Below are 16,170 nucleotides of genomic sequence, written 5' to 3' on the forward strand. Positions count from 1 at the left end.
AAGTTTTCATCAAGGCGTAACACAATCAAATTTATTTTTATGAAATAATGACTCTGACCAGTTCATAGAGAATTGACTGGAAAGTCATTCTTCAATCTTGAGCCATTTTCCTCACATGCTTTTCTAACTGTGTTTCATTGTTGATAGTGGAAAGCAAGGCATTTCTCAAAAATGAGTGTAAATACCAGGAATGTAGACCCTTCACTCAGTAATAAAAGAGGTTTAAGTTGAAGGCAATAGGGAATTGGGAAAAGTTAAATCTACGTTATGTTTTGGATCTGAAATTGCTCCTTTAAAAACTACTCAGGTTTGCACAGCATTCTTGGGTAGTTAAGAAGTGAGTAAAGGCAGGTTGGTGATGGTCAGATCCAGACTGCACACACCCAGGCTCCTGAGTATACTCGGGCTGTGCCTTTGTTCAAGTAGTACTGAAGTCATCTTGTAAGAGCTGGTTAAAGGAGGTAAGAAGTGTGGCGTTTTATTGGGCAGAGGAGAATGAACTGGGTGAGGCAACTGAATTTGTGTTAGTTATTTTTAAAAAGCAATTATACCTCAGAAGGATTAGAATAAAATTATTTGTCTGATTAGATTTGTTGTACAGTTCCCCTTTATCCACAGTTTTGCTTTCCACAGTCAGCCTTCGTCCTGAAGCAAATGATCCTCCTCCTGATATATTGCCAGAAGCTCTATTGCCAGAAGCTCAGTACTAGCTAATGCTGCATCACAGTGCGTACATCATTCACCTCACAGGTGAATGGGTGAAGAGTGAGACCACATTCACATAACTTTTATTACAATATATTATAATTGTTTTATTGCTCTTAACCTCTTACTGTGCCTAATTTGTCAAGTACTTCATCATAGGTATGTATGTATATATAGGTTTCAGTACTATCTGTGGTTTCAGGCATCCACTGGGGATCTTGGAACGTATCCCATGTTGTACTTTGTAGCCCACAGTGGTTTTTTAAAACCACATTAAGACATAATTTGTGTACACCTGAAACTAACATAACATTGTTAACTATAGTTCAATTTAAAAAAATTCACTATACAATTAAAAAATTTCACTAAACTATACTTCAATTAAGATACCATACCGTAAAAAAAAAAAAAAAAGATACCATACCGTTCACTCATTTAAAGTATATAGATTCAGTGCTGTTTAGTATACTAACAGAATTACGCACATCACCACAATCAACTTTAGAACATTTTCATCACCCTGGAAATAAACCTGACCCCATTAGCAGTGATTCCCCATCTCCTCTCTAAACTTTCCTAGCTGACCATTAATCTTTCTATAAATTTGCTATCCTGGATATTTCATATAAATGGAATCATAAAACGTGGGGTTTTTTTTAAACATTTATACTTAACATAATGTTTTCACAGTTCATGCTGTAGATGCATGAGTGTTTAAGTTAGTTTTTTTGTAGAATGATACTGTATTCTGTGATTAATACCACATTTTGTGCATTCATCAGTTGATGAACATTTGGGCTCTTTCTACTTTGGGAGTATTATGAACAATGCTGCTGTAAACTTTCATGCTCAGGATTTTCATTTATCTTGGTGTATACTTAGGAGTCAAACTGCTGTTAACTTTTTGAGGAACTGCCAGGCTGTTTTCCTGAGCAGCTGTACATTTACATTTACATTCCCACCAGCCGTGTACAACAGTTAGAATTTCTCCACATCTTTCATCTCATCCTTAATACTTAAAATTTGTCTCTTTTACATTATAGCATGCTGGTGAGTGTGAAGTGGTTATCTGATTTGCATTTTCATCATGGTATTGAGTATCTTTCTGTGTGCTTATTGGCCACTTATACTAGATACAGCTCTTATATGGGATACATGATTTGAAAATATTTGCTCCCATTCTGTGGATTGACCATATTGGTTTTTAGAACACTGGCTATATCTGAGAGTACTGTATTTTAGTTTCTACGGGAAAACAAATTGCCTCCACTTTTTTACTGTATGAAATTTTTTTTGGCTTAGAAGGTAGACTTAGATAGTCCTTACTGACATTTTAAAAGTGCATATGCTTAACTCCTGTTTAAAAAATAGTATGAGATAACATCGTTATGGCTTTGATCTAGGAAGAAGTCTTTTGTTAATAATTTTAAATTGTGATTTTTACCCTTAGGTTTTGTTTGCTACTAGTGTTGGTAAAATTGTAACTTGTCTTGTCCTAGAACTTTTTCACACTATATTCAGCATCTCTTTGCAAGGATTTCAGTCCCACTTGTGTTCCCCTGTAGCATTTCTACTGCAGTCTCCTTTTCCTGATTAGCTTTCTCCCTTATGTGACTAGCTGTCTGATTTTTAAGTTCCAGAACTTTTAAAACTTAAAATCATAGCATTTTTGTTAGGTTTTTGTTTTTAAATCCTAGCATTTTTTTTTTTGCCTGTGAAGTAGAGAACCATTCTTTGTCTTCCTCACATGTACTAGCTTTGTTGTTCTAGCCAGTTGACACTGAGTTACAGAGTACCTAAAAGAACTGCTTGAGGGTAAGATTTCTGGTTATTAGCTATTGTAAGAACATTGTTCTTACTGGAATTGGTCTAGGGTGGTAGAAGAAGGGCTGGGCTAAAATGGGCCCCAAGAGTCTGGGATTTTTATCTGTGGGGTCATTTTCCCTGGGGCCACCCCATTACCTTAATAGTCTGCTTCTTAATGTTCTGGATTGTGCTTGAATTCTTCAAAGGGTTTGGTAAACCTGTCAGTCATTCTTACCAGGTTTATGCTTGAGTGTATATAATGTACGTATTGTGATGTACTGTACCAGTTTTATTAGCATTAATTTAAGGTGACCACATTACTCATGAGAAGCAGAGTAAAAATGCATTATTAAGCCCATCCCAAACAAACGATTTCCCAGTGAAGGCTTTATAATACAGTACTACTCTGTGATTTAAATTATGGGGAAACTTTTGTTCTTTAAAAAATGTCAGTATGTTATGTCTTGGGTTTTTTAAAAACAAAACTTTTTTCTGGTGTGACAATATAAAATACTTTAAAAATTTAAAAATATTTAGTAATATTTACCATGAGTATAGTGCTGAACTTGAAACACAACTTTCAAGGTAACTCTGACAAATTTTACCTACATAAGCAAAATTCTCTTTGCTTTTTAAATTCTTTAACTTCTATGGACCACCTGGGTGGCACAGTTGGTTAAGTGTCTGACTCTTGGTTTCAACTCAGATCATGATTTCAGGGTCGTGAGATTGAGCCCTGCATGGGGCTCCACACTCAGTGCAGGGTCTGCTTAAGATTCTTTCTCCCTTTCCCTCTGCCCCTCCCCACTACACACACACACACACACACACACGGGTGCAGTTTCTCAAATAAATAAATCTTAAAAAATAAATTCTTTTTTAAATATTCTTTAAGAGTATGTACCATTCCTTTTAATCTGTCTTCTTTTTAAATGTTCCTGGGTCTTGATTGTAGTCCTTCTTTTACCCTTTTTATGTCACAGACTCCTGCCCCATTAAGAATTTGAAAAGTAGGGGTGCCTGGGTGGCTCAGTCGTTAAGCATCTGCCTTCGGCTCAGGTCGTGATCCCGAGGTCCTGGGATCGAGCCCCGCATCGGGCTCCCTGCTCAGTGGGAAGCCTGCTTCTCCCTCTCCCAACTCCCCCTGCTTCTCCCTCTCCCAACTCCCCCTGCTTGTGTTCCCTCTCTCGCTGTGTCTCTCTCTGTCAAATAAATAAATAATATCTTTAAAAAAAAAAAAGAATTTGAAAAGTAGGAGCCCTATACTAAGAGAAATATGCATGTACACACAGCTCTGCACACAAATTTTGTAGGTTCCCAAATCATCTATACCTGAACCTCTGATCCCAGACTGCCACTGGTATTGAAATTTCCCCATCAAAAACTCCTGAATATATTAGTGTCTTTTTGGCTCAATACCTTTGAAAGAACCAAGGGTAAGTTTAATTCGTTGCAGCTACTTCACTCCAGTCTTTGAATAGTATACTCCCTCCCCTCCAATCCATACACAAAAGTAATAGCACAATCTGGCTATGTGAGTACAGTTTGAGTTTCAAATCTGTATTATTTACAGGTTATATCAGATATATTTTAAAACATTGAACAAGATGAGAATATATAAAATCACACATGGTTAGAAGTAGCATATATGTTAGAAGTGTTATTAAAGTAAGGATTATTAATTGAATTAGGGGATTTTGTTAAGGTGCTAGCATGAAACAAATCAGAAAATACAATCACATCTCATTTAATGTTTGCTGTTATCTTCTGATTAACCATGTTCTCTGGCTAACTGGGAATTAACCAGGAAACTCTTTTGGATGACAGTCCTTCTGTCCTTCTGAAGCTTCTAAAAATATATCAATGTGCTTTCTTGTCTTGGCAGAGAATTTTAACCATTACCCATCCTTTTTTTTTTTTTTTTTTAAGTAGTCTCCACACCTAGTATGGAGCCCAACTTGGGGCTTGAACTCACGACCCTGAGATTAAGACCTGAACTGAGATCAAGAGTCAGACATTTAACTGATTGATCCACCCAGGCACTCCACCCCCCCTTTAAAAAATGATTCCTTGAGGTCATCTTTATGGATATACATATATGAGCTGAATATGTAACAATCCTAAGGGTACTTCCTTATAATCCATACTTTTGTCTTTCTCCTTTTTTCCCCCTAAGATTTATTTATTATTTGTCAGAGAGAGAGAGCACAAGCAGTGGGGGTGGCAGGCAGAGGCAGAAGGAGAAGCAGGCTTCCAGCTGAGCAAGGAGCCCGATGTGGCCCTCGATCCCAGGACCCTGGGATTATGATCTGAGCCGAAGGCAGACGCTTAACCGACTGAGCCACCCAGGTGTCCCTTTTGTCTTTCTCCTAAAAGCATATAGCTAAAATATGATTAAGGTTATATTACCCCATGTCAGTTTTACATAAGTCATCAAGTATATATTGAACATTTATAGTATCTAGACGGTGCTATTCAATAGAACTTCCTACAACGATGGAAATTTTTATATTTGCACTTTCTTGTAGTATATCTATTAGCCAGATATCTGTTGAGCTCTTAAAATGTGATTTATGTGACAGAGGAACAGAATTTTAATTTAATCTATATTTAAATAGCCATATGCAGCTTGTGGCTACTATTAGACAGAATAGATCCTGATTCTGCAAACTCTAACTTACATAACCTTGGGTAAATTAGTTAACCTCTCTATAAAATATGATTAGTATAGATCTTTTTGGAAAGTTACGTTTCCATTGGTTAATGCCTATAAAGCATTTAGCATAATGCTTTGCATGTCAAGTAAGAACGCAATAAATACTAGACATTATTATGCAAGTATCAAGGAAGGGAATACAAAGATAGGAAAAATTAATTCCCATGCATAAGACAGTTGCATTTCAAATGGGCCTTGCCAAAAAGTTTCAACAGTGAGGAGCTTTGATGTGGTGGACAGGGTCTGAACAGAGGCAGGGCAGCTGGGGTGCTTGTATAGGCAGAGAGGCTGCTTTTTTATTTTAAATTTATTAATAAATAGAGTCTGTTCCATATCTGCATGCCAGAAATTTCAAAGTCTCCTAAGTACAAAAAGCTAGGTTCCATTCTTAGTTTTTTGTGTTTTTTGTTTTTTTTTTAAAAGATTTTATTTATTCATTTGACAGACACACAGCGAGAGAGGGAACACAAGCAGGGAGAGTGGGAGAGGGAGAAGCAGGCTTCCCGCCGAGCAGAGAGCCCAATGCGGGGCTCGACCCCAGGACCCTGGGATCATGACCTGAGCCAAAGGCAGACGCTTAACAACTGAGCCACCTAGGCGCCCCAAAAGTTTTAATTTATATTACTTATCAAATTCTGTTTTAGCCATCTAAATATACTTTGATATTGGTTACAAAAAAATAAATAGGAAAGTTTTTTTTTTTTTTTAAGATTTATTTATTTATTTATTTATTTGAGACAGAGAGAATGAGAGACAGAGAGCATGAGAGGGAGGAGGGTAATAGGAAAGTTTTAAATGTTTTAGACCCTATACTTAGTGCTTTATATATTGTCTCATTTAATTTTCGAACATAACCCTTTATATTCCAAGCCTATAAGCCATTATCTGAAACCCCTGAGGCCAGATCTATTTTATTTATTTATTTTTAAGATTTTATTTATTTGAGAGAGCATGAGTGGGGGTGGGGGCAGGGAGAAGTAGGCTCCCCGCTCAGCAGGACCATAGGATAATGATCTGATCATGCTGGCAGGACCCTGGGATCATGACCCTAGCCAAAGACAGATGCTTAACCAACTGAACCACCCAGGCGCCCTCAGATCTGTTTTAGAATTGTAAGTTTTTCATATTTTAGATAATTTAGGGTATGTAATTTCTAGACAAGTGTTACTTTTCCAATAATGAAACATATTAAATGGAATAAATAGGGCTTCACATCAGTTCAGATCCTATCTTCCTACAAATGGATTATAAGATTAGGTTTTGGCATCAAAGAAATTAAGGCTGTTTTCAGTTTTTTAAGATTTCTAAAATGTGGAATTTCAGATAATTCCTTCTGTGTAGCTGGTATTGGTGGAAACTCTATACTCAGGTTTATCTGGTACCATTTCTCATGTACTATCTTTTCCACGTAATAAAAGGGCTAGTCTTGATTGAGAGCTTGCTGAGCTTTCCTTTAATGTTATTTCTCTTGTTCTATGCGTGGTTTTCATGATGACTCTTTGACCCCTCACTTCATTTATTGCTAACTGCTATACTCTGTGTAACTCAAACAGCACCAGGTGCCCAGTGAGTATTTTTTGAATGAATGACTCCACCCACAGATACACTGAAAGCTTTATTTTTCATAGCCCCTCACATGTCATGAGGTTTTTACCTAGCACAGTAGGGTGAAAGGCAGGACAGGGACATTAGTTTGTATAAATTGCTTTGTCTGGTGTCATGATTTTCTATTGTCAAAATAGGTACACAAGAAAACCATTATTGTTAATGTGCCTGGTGGGAATGATCAGTGGGGTCAGTAGTGTATGATGTACTCATGTGGATGTATGGATATTGATTCATACTTAATTTTCCTGCTAGATTTACTGTAAAAAACATTTTGCTTTATTTCCTTTTTTATACTTAATAGAATGCTCCTCCCTTCTTCTGTCTAGTGGAAAGGCCATTCTTGTAGGAATTGGGAGAATTGGGTCAGGCTCCAACGTTGCTGGTATTATCGCTGGGTCACAGTGGGAAGGCAGTTTGTTTTGGGGTCTTGATATCCTGATAGCAAAAGTTTGTTTATTCAGGGGGCGCCTGGGTGACTCAGTCAGGTGAGTGTCCAACTTTTGGTTTTGACTTGGGTCATGATCTTGGGTTCGTGGGACCAAGCCTCTTGTCAGGCTCGCACTCAGTGGGGAGTCTGCCTGGGATTCTCTCTCTTGCTCTCCCCCTCTGCCCCTCCCCTGGCTCATGTGCTCTCACCCTCTCTTGCGTGCATGCATTCTCTCTCGCAAATAATAACTAGATATATATATATTTTTAAGTTTGTTTTTTCAGAAGGTAAAAGTTGAGCTAAGTAAAATTTCAGGGTAGCAGAGTTTTTATTGGCATTCTGTTGTCTCCTTTGAGCGCTTAACCTACTTTCTAGGCTTCCTTCTTGCCCAGGGAAGCAGTGACCTCGGGCATAAAAAAGGTGCCCCAACTGTGGCACCTACTTTCTCTGCACTGCTCCATTGTCCAGAAATAGTAGTCCTTTCACTCTGGATTCCCATTCCCTTAGTTCTGTGGCTGTCAGCTGAAGTAGGTGCCAGGAAAAAATCAGTCTGGAAGTTATAGCTAATACAGGGAAGAGATTTGGTACAGCATAGCCTTCCCATATCTCTGCATGTCTTTGACTGAGGATTTTGCCTCACTGTTAAAGTTTAAATAACCTCAGAGGACAGTTTTGTCCTTCCAGATTTCCCTGATTTGTCTCTTAATCCCTTTCTCCTTAGCTTATCCCATAAAAGTCCTCTCTCCTGAGTCCTTACAACCCTTTTACTTACCCTGATGCCCACCGCTGCCCTATTGTTTGTTTTCTCAGAGGTTGGGATTCAACAGATCCTTAGTCTACATTTCTGCCTCTGATGAGGTTTTGTCCTTTTTGAACCTCGCCATGGCAGATCCACCTCTGGAGTCCCTTGCTTTGAATAGAACTCAGTAAACCAGAAAGGTGGGGGTGAGGTCACTTCTTGTAAGGAAACACCCCGTCCTTTCTCAGTCTGATACTTGATACTGGCTGACTGTGTAAAGGTACGTCAGCAGGGGGCTCTCAACTTTTTTCCTTAGCCTAAGTATTAGACAAGAGAGTCAAACTTAGAGAGTGCTAGGGGAAGCTTTAGCACAGTGTTACGAACATGGCACATAAATGGTTCTTTCCAGCTGGAGAGAACTAAAGATAGTGAAGGTGGAGCTAACAGCCTGGATCTCTACCCGGATATTGTCACTGGAACTGATCTTACGAGAAGGTTTTTAGACCAATGCATATTAAGGTTTTATCTTAACTGATTATAATTCCCTGGAAAATAAAGCTTCTAAAATTACATATTTCACGTGTTTGTATGCGGTGCGCACAGAAAGTGTGGTGTGGATAACAGGATTATGGATTCTGGAGCTATAGTCTCCAAAGCTGGATAAGAGACCCAAGACAGTATGCAAAGGGTTGTTAGTAATTTAAAGTGAGACTGGGAGTCTGAGGAAAGAAATCACAACTTAGATTCCTATTTTCAGAAACAGCAGGATTTCATTTTGTCAACATTCTCTACAAGCCACTATAATGAAACCCTTTTGTGGTTCTATACTTACTGTCGGTCAGTCATAAAATACTTCCTAATGCAGCAGAATCTCTGGCTTCTAATTCATTAAATATAATATTTTTATAACATTTATTAAATAACATTGTATTTAATTAACCTGATTATTTTTAAATGTGTACCATTGGACATTTAGATCACAGCCCAGCTATTGCTTTGCAGGTTTTTTTTTGTTGTTGTTAAGATTTTATTTATTTATTAGAGCGCCGTGTGCACGCATGACTGGGGGGAGGAGCAGAGGGAGAGGGAGAAGGAGAAGCAGGCTCCCTGCTGAGCAGGGAGCCTCATTCAGGGCTCAGTCTCAGGACCCAAGGTCATGACTTGAGCTGAAGGCAGATGTTTAACCTACTGAGCCACCCAGGCGCCCCATGTTGCTTTGCAGTTTAAAAGGAACTTGAAATTATGTGCTAAAACAATACATATATATATATATATATATATATATATATATATATATATATTCTAGTCTTTAGGTAAGACTGTGTTGAGTAGAATGTAAAGGAAAGGCTGGACTCTTGTTTAAAACATACTCTATGTGCTAGCATGTTTCGCCAACCTCACTAGACAGAAAGGATTATTTTGCAGCCATAAGAACTGTCTTTGCTGTCACAGCTGTCCCAAGAGTACCAGCCAACTATCTCCTTAGTATTCTGGGATCCCCAGATGACCCCTTCCATGAGCTCCCAAAACATTTCCCTTTTTCCTCTGTTCCTCCTCCACCCTTTTGGTAGTCACTTACTGGGGTGCCAGTTGAGGCCAGGGCCTCCTCACCAATGTTGCTAGTTCCCCCAGGGCACACTGGTACCTGGGCCAGGGGGCCCCTGGAGTTTCTAAGCATGAATCTTTAAACTGCCAGAGTGGTAGCACTATATTCTTAGAAGAAATGTTCTGGGAGGATGCTTTACTCTCACATGCTTGTACTTCACAGACTGCTGGCCATTCTGTCAGCTCCTTCTTACCGCCACCTTCCTCCATAGAGCCAAGTAGGAATTCATGGAAATAATGGGGTTGCGGACTAATACCTGAAGCATACTTTGCTGATAGTAATTTCCTGCTAATGCCTGGCAAAATCTCTTCTCCCTGTCTTTTCAGGACCAAAACCCGATTGAGCAACCAAGCAGACCTCATGCCTGACCAACTACCACTTCATGAGACATGCTTGGAAATCTTGAGTCCCACCTTAGGGTGGATATAGGATCCTGAGTGCATTACTTAAAGATACTAATAGTTATCATTATCAGTAGACTGCAGGGATTTCTAGAAAATCTGTTTTGTCATGTTCTCCTCACACCCACTCTCCTTGCTCCCCACTCACCAGATTCCAGAACCTAGCCAGGCTGTGACCATGGAGCACAACACATCTCTGGATGTGTAGGGAAACCAGACTTTTATCCCTTGGTTGTAACTATCCCAGTATGGCTTAATCTTACTCATCCATATATAAATCTCTTTCATATATGGAAAAGAAAACTGAATAACTTAGCACATCTACTTTTGAGAAGAAAGGATACTTTTAATATTTATATCATAATAATTAGAATAATGGATTCTAAAGATGATCTGTAATATAAGTTAATTTACCATGTTTGCCTAGTTATTTCCAAAATTGTTTTATGTCTCAATTATTACTATTTTTCTTTTAAAACATCTTTACTTCTTGCCTCTAAGTTTTTTTCTTGGAACAGTTGATTCATGGATTTATGCTGTATGATTAGTATTCATTTCTAATCCTAACTTGATTTTTTTTTTCTTGTCCCCACCAGCTAGAAATATTTTTATTTTATTTTCACACAGATGCAGAGTTTGCAGGGTGGTACAGAAGCCATAGCCCGATTGGATCAATTAGAAGCTGATTATTATGATCTGCAACTTCAGTTGTATGAGGTACAGTTTGAAATCCTGAAGTGTGAAGAGTTATTATTGACAGCCCAACTGGAAAGCATCAAAAGACTTATATCGGGTACGGTGTGCATTCAACCACGAAATCCAGAAAAAATTGAAAACATAGAGAAAATATATGTATTTGTCAGCTATGTTTCTTGAAACTTTTGAGACTAAAAAAGTCTTAACATAAAACCTTTTAGAGGAGCTCCTAAAGTCAAGTCATTAGGTAGACTCAGCAATGCAACTATGTATTACTTATGTAAAATGCTTACTTTTGTTAGGTTGTTTCAGCCAGAAAATTTTTGAGTTTTGGGGATGATACTTAACATTTATTGAGCACTTAACTGCCTGCCACACACTGCTAAGCACTTCCTATACACACTCACCCTAGAAGGTGTATTTCCCAATAATCACTATTTTACAAAGAAGCTCAAGAGGTCATGAATACAAGCCCCATGCTTGGGTATAGAGCTTACTGAAAGAAAAAAAAAGAAAATTAAAGACATATAGGATCATACTGAGTCCTAATGAAAAAATAAGGACGGGGGGGTGTTGCCTGAGGTTACAGAACCAGTAAGTGGATTAGAACCATGTTCTGTCTGGCTCCATAGCCCATGCTCTTAACCACTACCCCTTGTTGCTGTTTTGTTCTAGAAAAGAGAGATGAAGTGGTATACTATGACACTTACGAAAGCATGGAGGCCATGCTGGAGAAGGAAGAGATGGCAGCATCTGTGTACTTACAGAGAGAAGAGCTACAGAAACTTCAGCAGAAAGCACGCCAGCTAGAAGCAAGACGTGGACGGGTTTCAGCCAAGAAAGCCTACCTCAGAAATAAAAAGGTATAATAGGTATTTATTGAATAGACAGCCTTAATTTTAAATCCTGCTTTTAGTCGTTACTTAGTCCTTGACCCATATCTAATTCTAACCTGGTTTGTCACTAATATTTGTTTTAAAACTAAGTGAGAGTTGCCTCTTCTCAATACTCGAGCCATTATATTAACATTTTATAGTTTTCCGAGAGCTGCCCTGTTAAACACATTAGAACAGCCAGTGATAATGTCCTGTTTACCCTGAAGGTGACTCTGCTAAAGGGCATGACTGCAGGATCCCATGTAATGCAATTCCTGGCTCCTTATTATTTAAGGAGGCCAGTGCTGTTCTAAATGAAGTCTTGGTTCTGACCTCAGTCTTGAAGGAATTACATATATATTAATCTAAATCTGAGGTAGGGAAAGCCACCCCCAGAGAATCTGCCTGTTTATACCAGCAGCCTCAGATCTGCTGCAACCCATCACATCACACAGAGTCAGGGGCCCTCAGTGGTCTTGTCCTGTCCCATCCTTACCCCTGTCCCTCCAAGCCTACCATCTGGGGTGGCAGGTCTGCAGGGGGAGGAAGTAATGACAAAAGATGGGTGGAAAGAGAGAAAACTAGAAACACTAAGTCCTAAAAAGAAAGACAACGAGAAGATCAACTGTATGATACAAAAGATAAAAACACACCTCTCCATGTGACATCGTCCTATAATCCTTGTCTCCATGTCATCATGCCCACAGTCACAGGGTGCTTGGTTTATCCAATATCCACAGTAGAATTGCATACCCAAGGGTAGTTCTGACTAAGAAAATCATGTCCTGCTTCTCCTCTTGAAAAAACAAAGATGGTCTCTGGCTATGCCATGAGGATTTGAAGTCTGCGCTTTGTGATTGGACTTTTTAAGAAGAATAATAGAAACAACATTATTCTTTATGCATTTTTTAACTTCTTTAATGAAACCACTAGTCAAATGAGATAATAATCTTTTGCCTAAAGCCGAGAAAGCTCCAAAAGTCAAAAGCGTTCTCATACTTGGTTTGGTGACAAGCCCAGACCTGAGCTGAGAGGAAGTTGTCCATCTCATAGTCCCATTTAATTTGACTATTCATATATTTCACTGCAAAAATGTTAGTATTACTTTTAGGGCGCTCTTTCGGATCCTGCTGGAGTTACTGGGTAGTGTGTATGCAACATACCACATTTCTAAAATCTGAAAATAAGGGACTTGGGACCTATATTCTCATTTTGTAATCAAGGGAACTAAGGCTCCTCGTAGTTAAATAAATCACCCAGAGAAAAGCAGCTAGTTACTGTGCAGTGGTAGGAATCTGTCTTAGGTCCGTGTGATTTAGAAGCCTGAGTCATTGTACCACCATATCATGTTACTTATATATAATACTACCTTTGGTATCCCCCTGGAGACTGCCCTGAACAGTTTAATTTCAGGATCTGTACTTGTTAGGCAATAGAGTCAACCCAGTGTTGATGAAAAAGACAACACAGTTGCTTTATTTACAATGTAGTTCACTGGCTTAAAAGGTCATTCATAATATCACTTTCTCTGGTTAGAAGAGTGATCTTTTGGTATAGTTTTGAGAGTGTTGGAAACTAATGGCCATCTTTTTATCTGGAGGACTTCTCTAGGAAGACCGAGGGAAAAAGACGTAGCGTGGTGCCATTAAATGTTGCCAGATGATAGTGCATTATTTTGTAAAGAGGCACGTATTTCCTAGTTTATTATTGTTTTTATTTTCATGTGATTAGAATAAGCATTCATATATATATATATATATATATTTTGGTCATTCTGACTTTTTTATCTTTAAGGTCCCTTTTCACTCAATCTCTGACCATAAGGTACAGATTTCATAATACTGTTTAAGCCACTCCAAGCAAAAGCATGTTATTTAACCCATCAGAGTTTAGAATACAGACTTTCAGCCAAGAGTTGTATATCCTTTTTTACTCAGACTAGTTTAAAGAGTACAATAAGACTTAGAATCTTTTGGCCACAGACTTCAGAGCTTAAAGAGAGCTTTGAGATTATCTAAGGATACCCTCGTCCACTCTTATCTTGCTCTATCCCTCCCCGTCCAAAAAAAAAAAAAAAAAGTTTAGAAAAGAGACGTTCTAGAGAAGTTAATATTTTTTTAGATCCTAATGATTTGGTTTCTGCCGCTTCAGTACTTCAGATGAGAAACCAAACGTGGCCTACTTGGTGTTTTGCTATTGTAGGTACATGTTTTTGTTTTAAGTTTTTTTTAAAGATTTTTATTTATTTAACAGAGAGAGAGAGTGAAAGAGGGAACACAAGGAGGGGGAGTGGGAGAGGGAGAAGCAGGCTTCCCGCTGAGCAGGGAGCCCGATACAGGGCTTGATCCCAGGGTCCTGGGATCATGACCTGAGCTGAAGGCAAATGCTTAACAACTGAGCCACCCAGGTGCCCTATGTAGGTACATGTTAAGATTAAAACTAAAACCCAATTAAATAAACTCTGGTGTGGTGTTCCGAGTCTTTCAGGTTTCACTTACATTAAAACACATTTTATGTATTTATAGGAAATTTGTATTGCAAAACACAATGAAAAGTTCCAACAGCGCCTTCGGAGTGAAGATGAATATAGAACCCATCACACAGTACAACTAGTAAGTTTGGACTTGTGGAGACTTAGAAGAAAACTTTGATTTTTACATGTCTCAAAATGAATAGAGAATAAGAAAATGTGAATAACTAGATGTTAGCATTAATTCCATATATATGTATGTAGGAATGTATGTAGTTCAATATGTATGCATTTATATGCATACATTATTATTTAGAACAGTTTTAGACAAATTGACTAGATAACATAGACAGTTCCTATATACTTCCACACATGCACAGCTTCTCCTTCCAACCAGAGTGTTGTACCTTTGTTACAGTCAGTGAATCAACGTTGATACATTGGTATCACCCAAAGTCCATAGTTTAGAGTTCATTCTTGGTGCTGTGTGTTCTATTGGTTTTGACAAATGTATAGTGATAGGATATGAATCCACCATTATAATATCATACAGAACATTTTCACCACCCTGAGAATGTCCTGTGTTCTATGTGTTCATCCCCCTCTCTCTTCACACCCCTGGCAACCATTGATCTTTTTACTGTCTCCACAGTCTTGCCTTTTCTAGAATGTTTAATTGGAATCATACAGTATGTAGCCTTTTCTGATTGACATAACTCAGTAATATGCATTTAAGATTCCTCCATTTTCTTTCCTTTTTTTTTCTCCATGCATTTTCATGGCTTGATAGTTTATTTCTTTCTAGTGCCAGATAATATTCCATTGTCTGGGTACACCACAGTTTATTTATCGATTCACCTACTGAGACATGTTGGTTGCTCCTATGTTTTGGCACTTATAAATAAAGTTGCTATAAACATTCATACAGGTTTTTGTGTGCACATAAGTTTTCATCTCTTGGGTAAATACCAAGGAGCACGATTGCTGGATTATAAGGTAAGAGTTGATTTAATTTTGTAGCAAACTGCGAAACTGTCTACCAGAGTGGCTGTAGCACTTTGCATTGCTACCAACAATGAATGAGAGTTCCTATTGCTCCATATCCTTGTCAGTGTTTTATATTTTAGCCATTCTAATTAGGAATGTGGTGGTATCTGATGAATGTTTAGGTTGCAGTTCCCTAGTGGTGTATGATAATGAGCATCTTTTCATAATGCTTTCTTGTCATCTGTATATCTTCTTTGCTGAGGTTATGTACAGATCTTTTTCTGGTTTTTTAATTGGGTTGTTTGTTTTCTTTTTATTGAGTTTTAAGAATTTATTCTGGAAAAGTCCTTTATCAGGGTTTTTAAAAAGCATATTGTGGCTTGTCTTTTCATTCTCTTGACAGCATATCTTGCAGAATATGGGGTATTTTTAATTTTAATGTTAATGAAGGCCAGCTTATCACTTCTTTCTTTCATGAGTTGTACTTTTGGTGCTGTATCTAAAAAGTCCTCTCCAAACCCAGGGTCATCTATATTTTCTCCTATGTTATATTTTGGGAGCTTTATAATTTATTTTACATTTAAGTCTGTGATCTGTTTTGAGTTAATGTATGTGAAGGGTATAGGGTCTGTAGCTAAACTTCTTTTTAAATGTGAATGTGTAGTTGTTCCAACACCATTTTTTTAAAAACAAAAACTGTCATTTCTCCATTGGATTGCCTTTGCTCTTCTTTTAAAGATCAGTTGATTAAATATATTTGGGTCAATTTTGTACTCTGTGTTGTCATATTGATCTAGGTCTTTTGCCGCTCCAAAGCTAGTCAGTAAGCACAAAATAAGCAACTGAAATTTTGGCTAGGATTACATCATATTTATAGGTTAAGTTTCGGAATAATGGACACCTCAATATTGTGTCTTCCTGTCTATAAACAAGGAATTAGCTCTCCATTTTTTAAGATCTTTTTTGATTTCTTCTGTAAGTTTTATAGTTGGCCTCATATAGATCTTATGTAAAGAGTTAAACTTTGAGGGGCGCCTGGGTGGCTCAGTCGTTAAGCGTCTGCCTTCGGCTCAGGTCATGATCCCAGGGTCCTGGGATCGAGTCCCACATCGGGCTCCCTGCTCAGCAGGAAGC

The 16,170-nt window shown here is 38.1% G+C and overlaps 1 protein-coding gene across 2 annotated transcripts in view; it reads left to right on the top strand.

Annotated features, from left to right (window-relative positions):
- The window catches only part of JMY (junction mediating and regulatory protein, p53 cofactor), a 94,447-nt gene that overhangs the window by 61,357 nt on the left and 16,920 nt on the right, over window positions 1–16,170 (top strand). For both annotated transcript variants that reach the window (XM_044916709.1, XM_044916710.1), the window contains exons 5-7: window positions 10,636–10,801; window positions 11,380–11,567; window positions 14,105–14,191. In XM_044916709.1, coding sequence (XP_044772644.1) covers window positions 10,636–10,801; window positions 11,380–11,567; window positions 14,105–14,191 — 441 coding nt within the window. The remainder of the gene's footprint in view (window positions 1–10,635; window positions 10,802–11,379; window positions 11,568–14,104; window positions 14,192–16,170) is intronic.

The sequence above is a fragment of the Neomonachus schauinslandi genome, chromosome 7, assembly GCF_002201575.2.
Source record: "Neomonachus schauinslandi chromosome 7, ASM220157v2, whole genome shotgun sequence".
NCBI classification, from domain to species: Eukaryota; Metazoa; Chordata; class Mammalia; order Carnivora; family Phocidae; genus Neomonachus; species Neomonachus schauinslandi.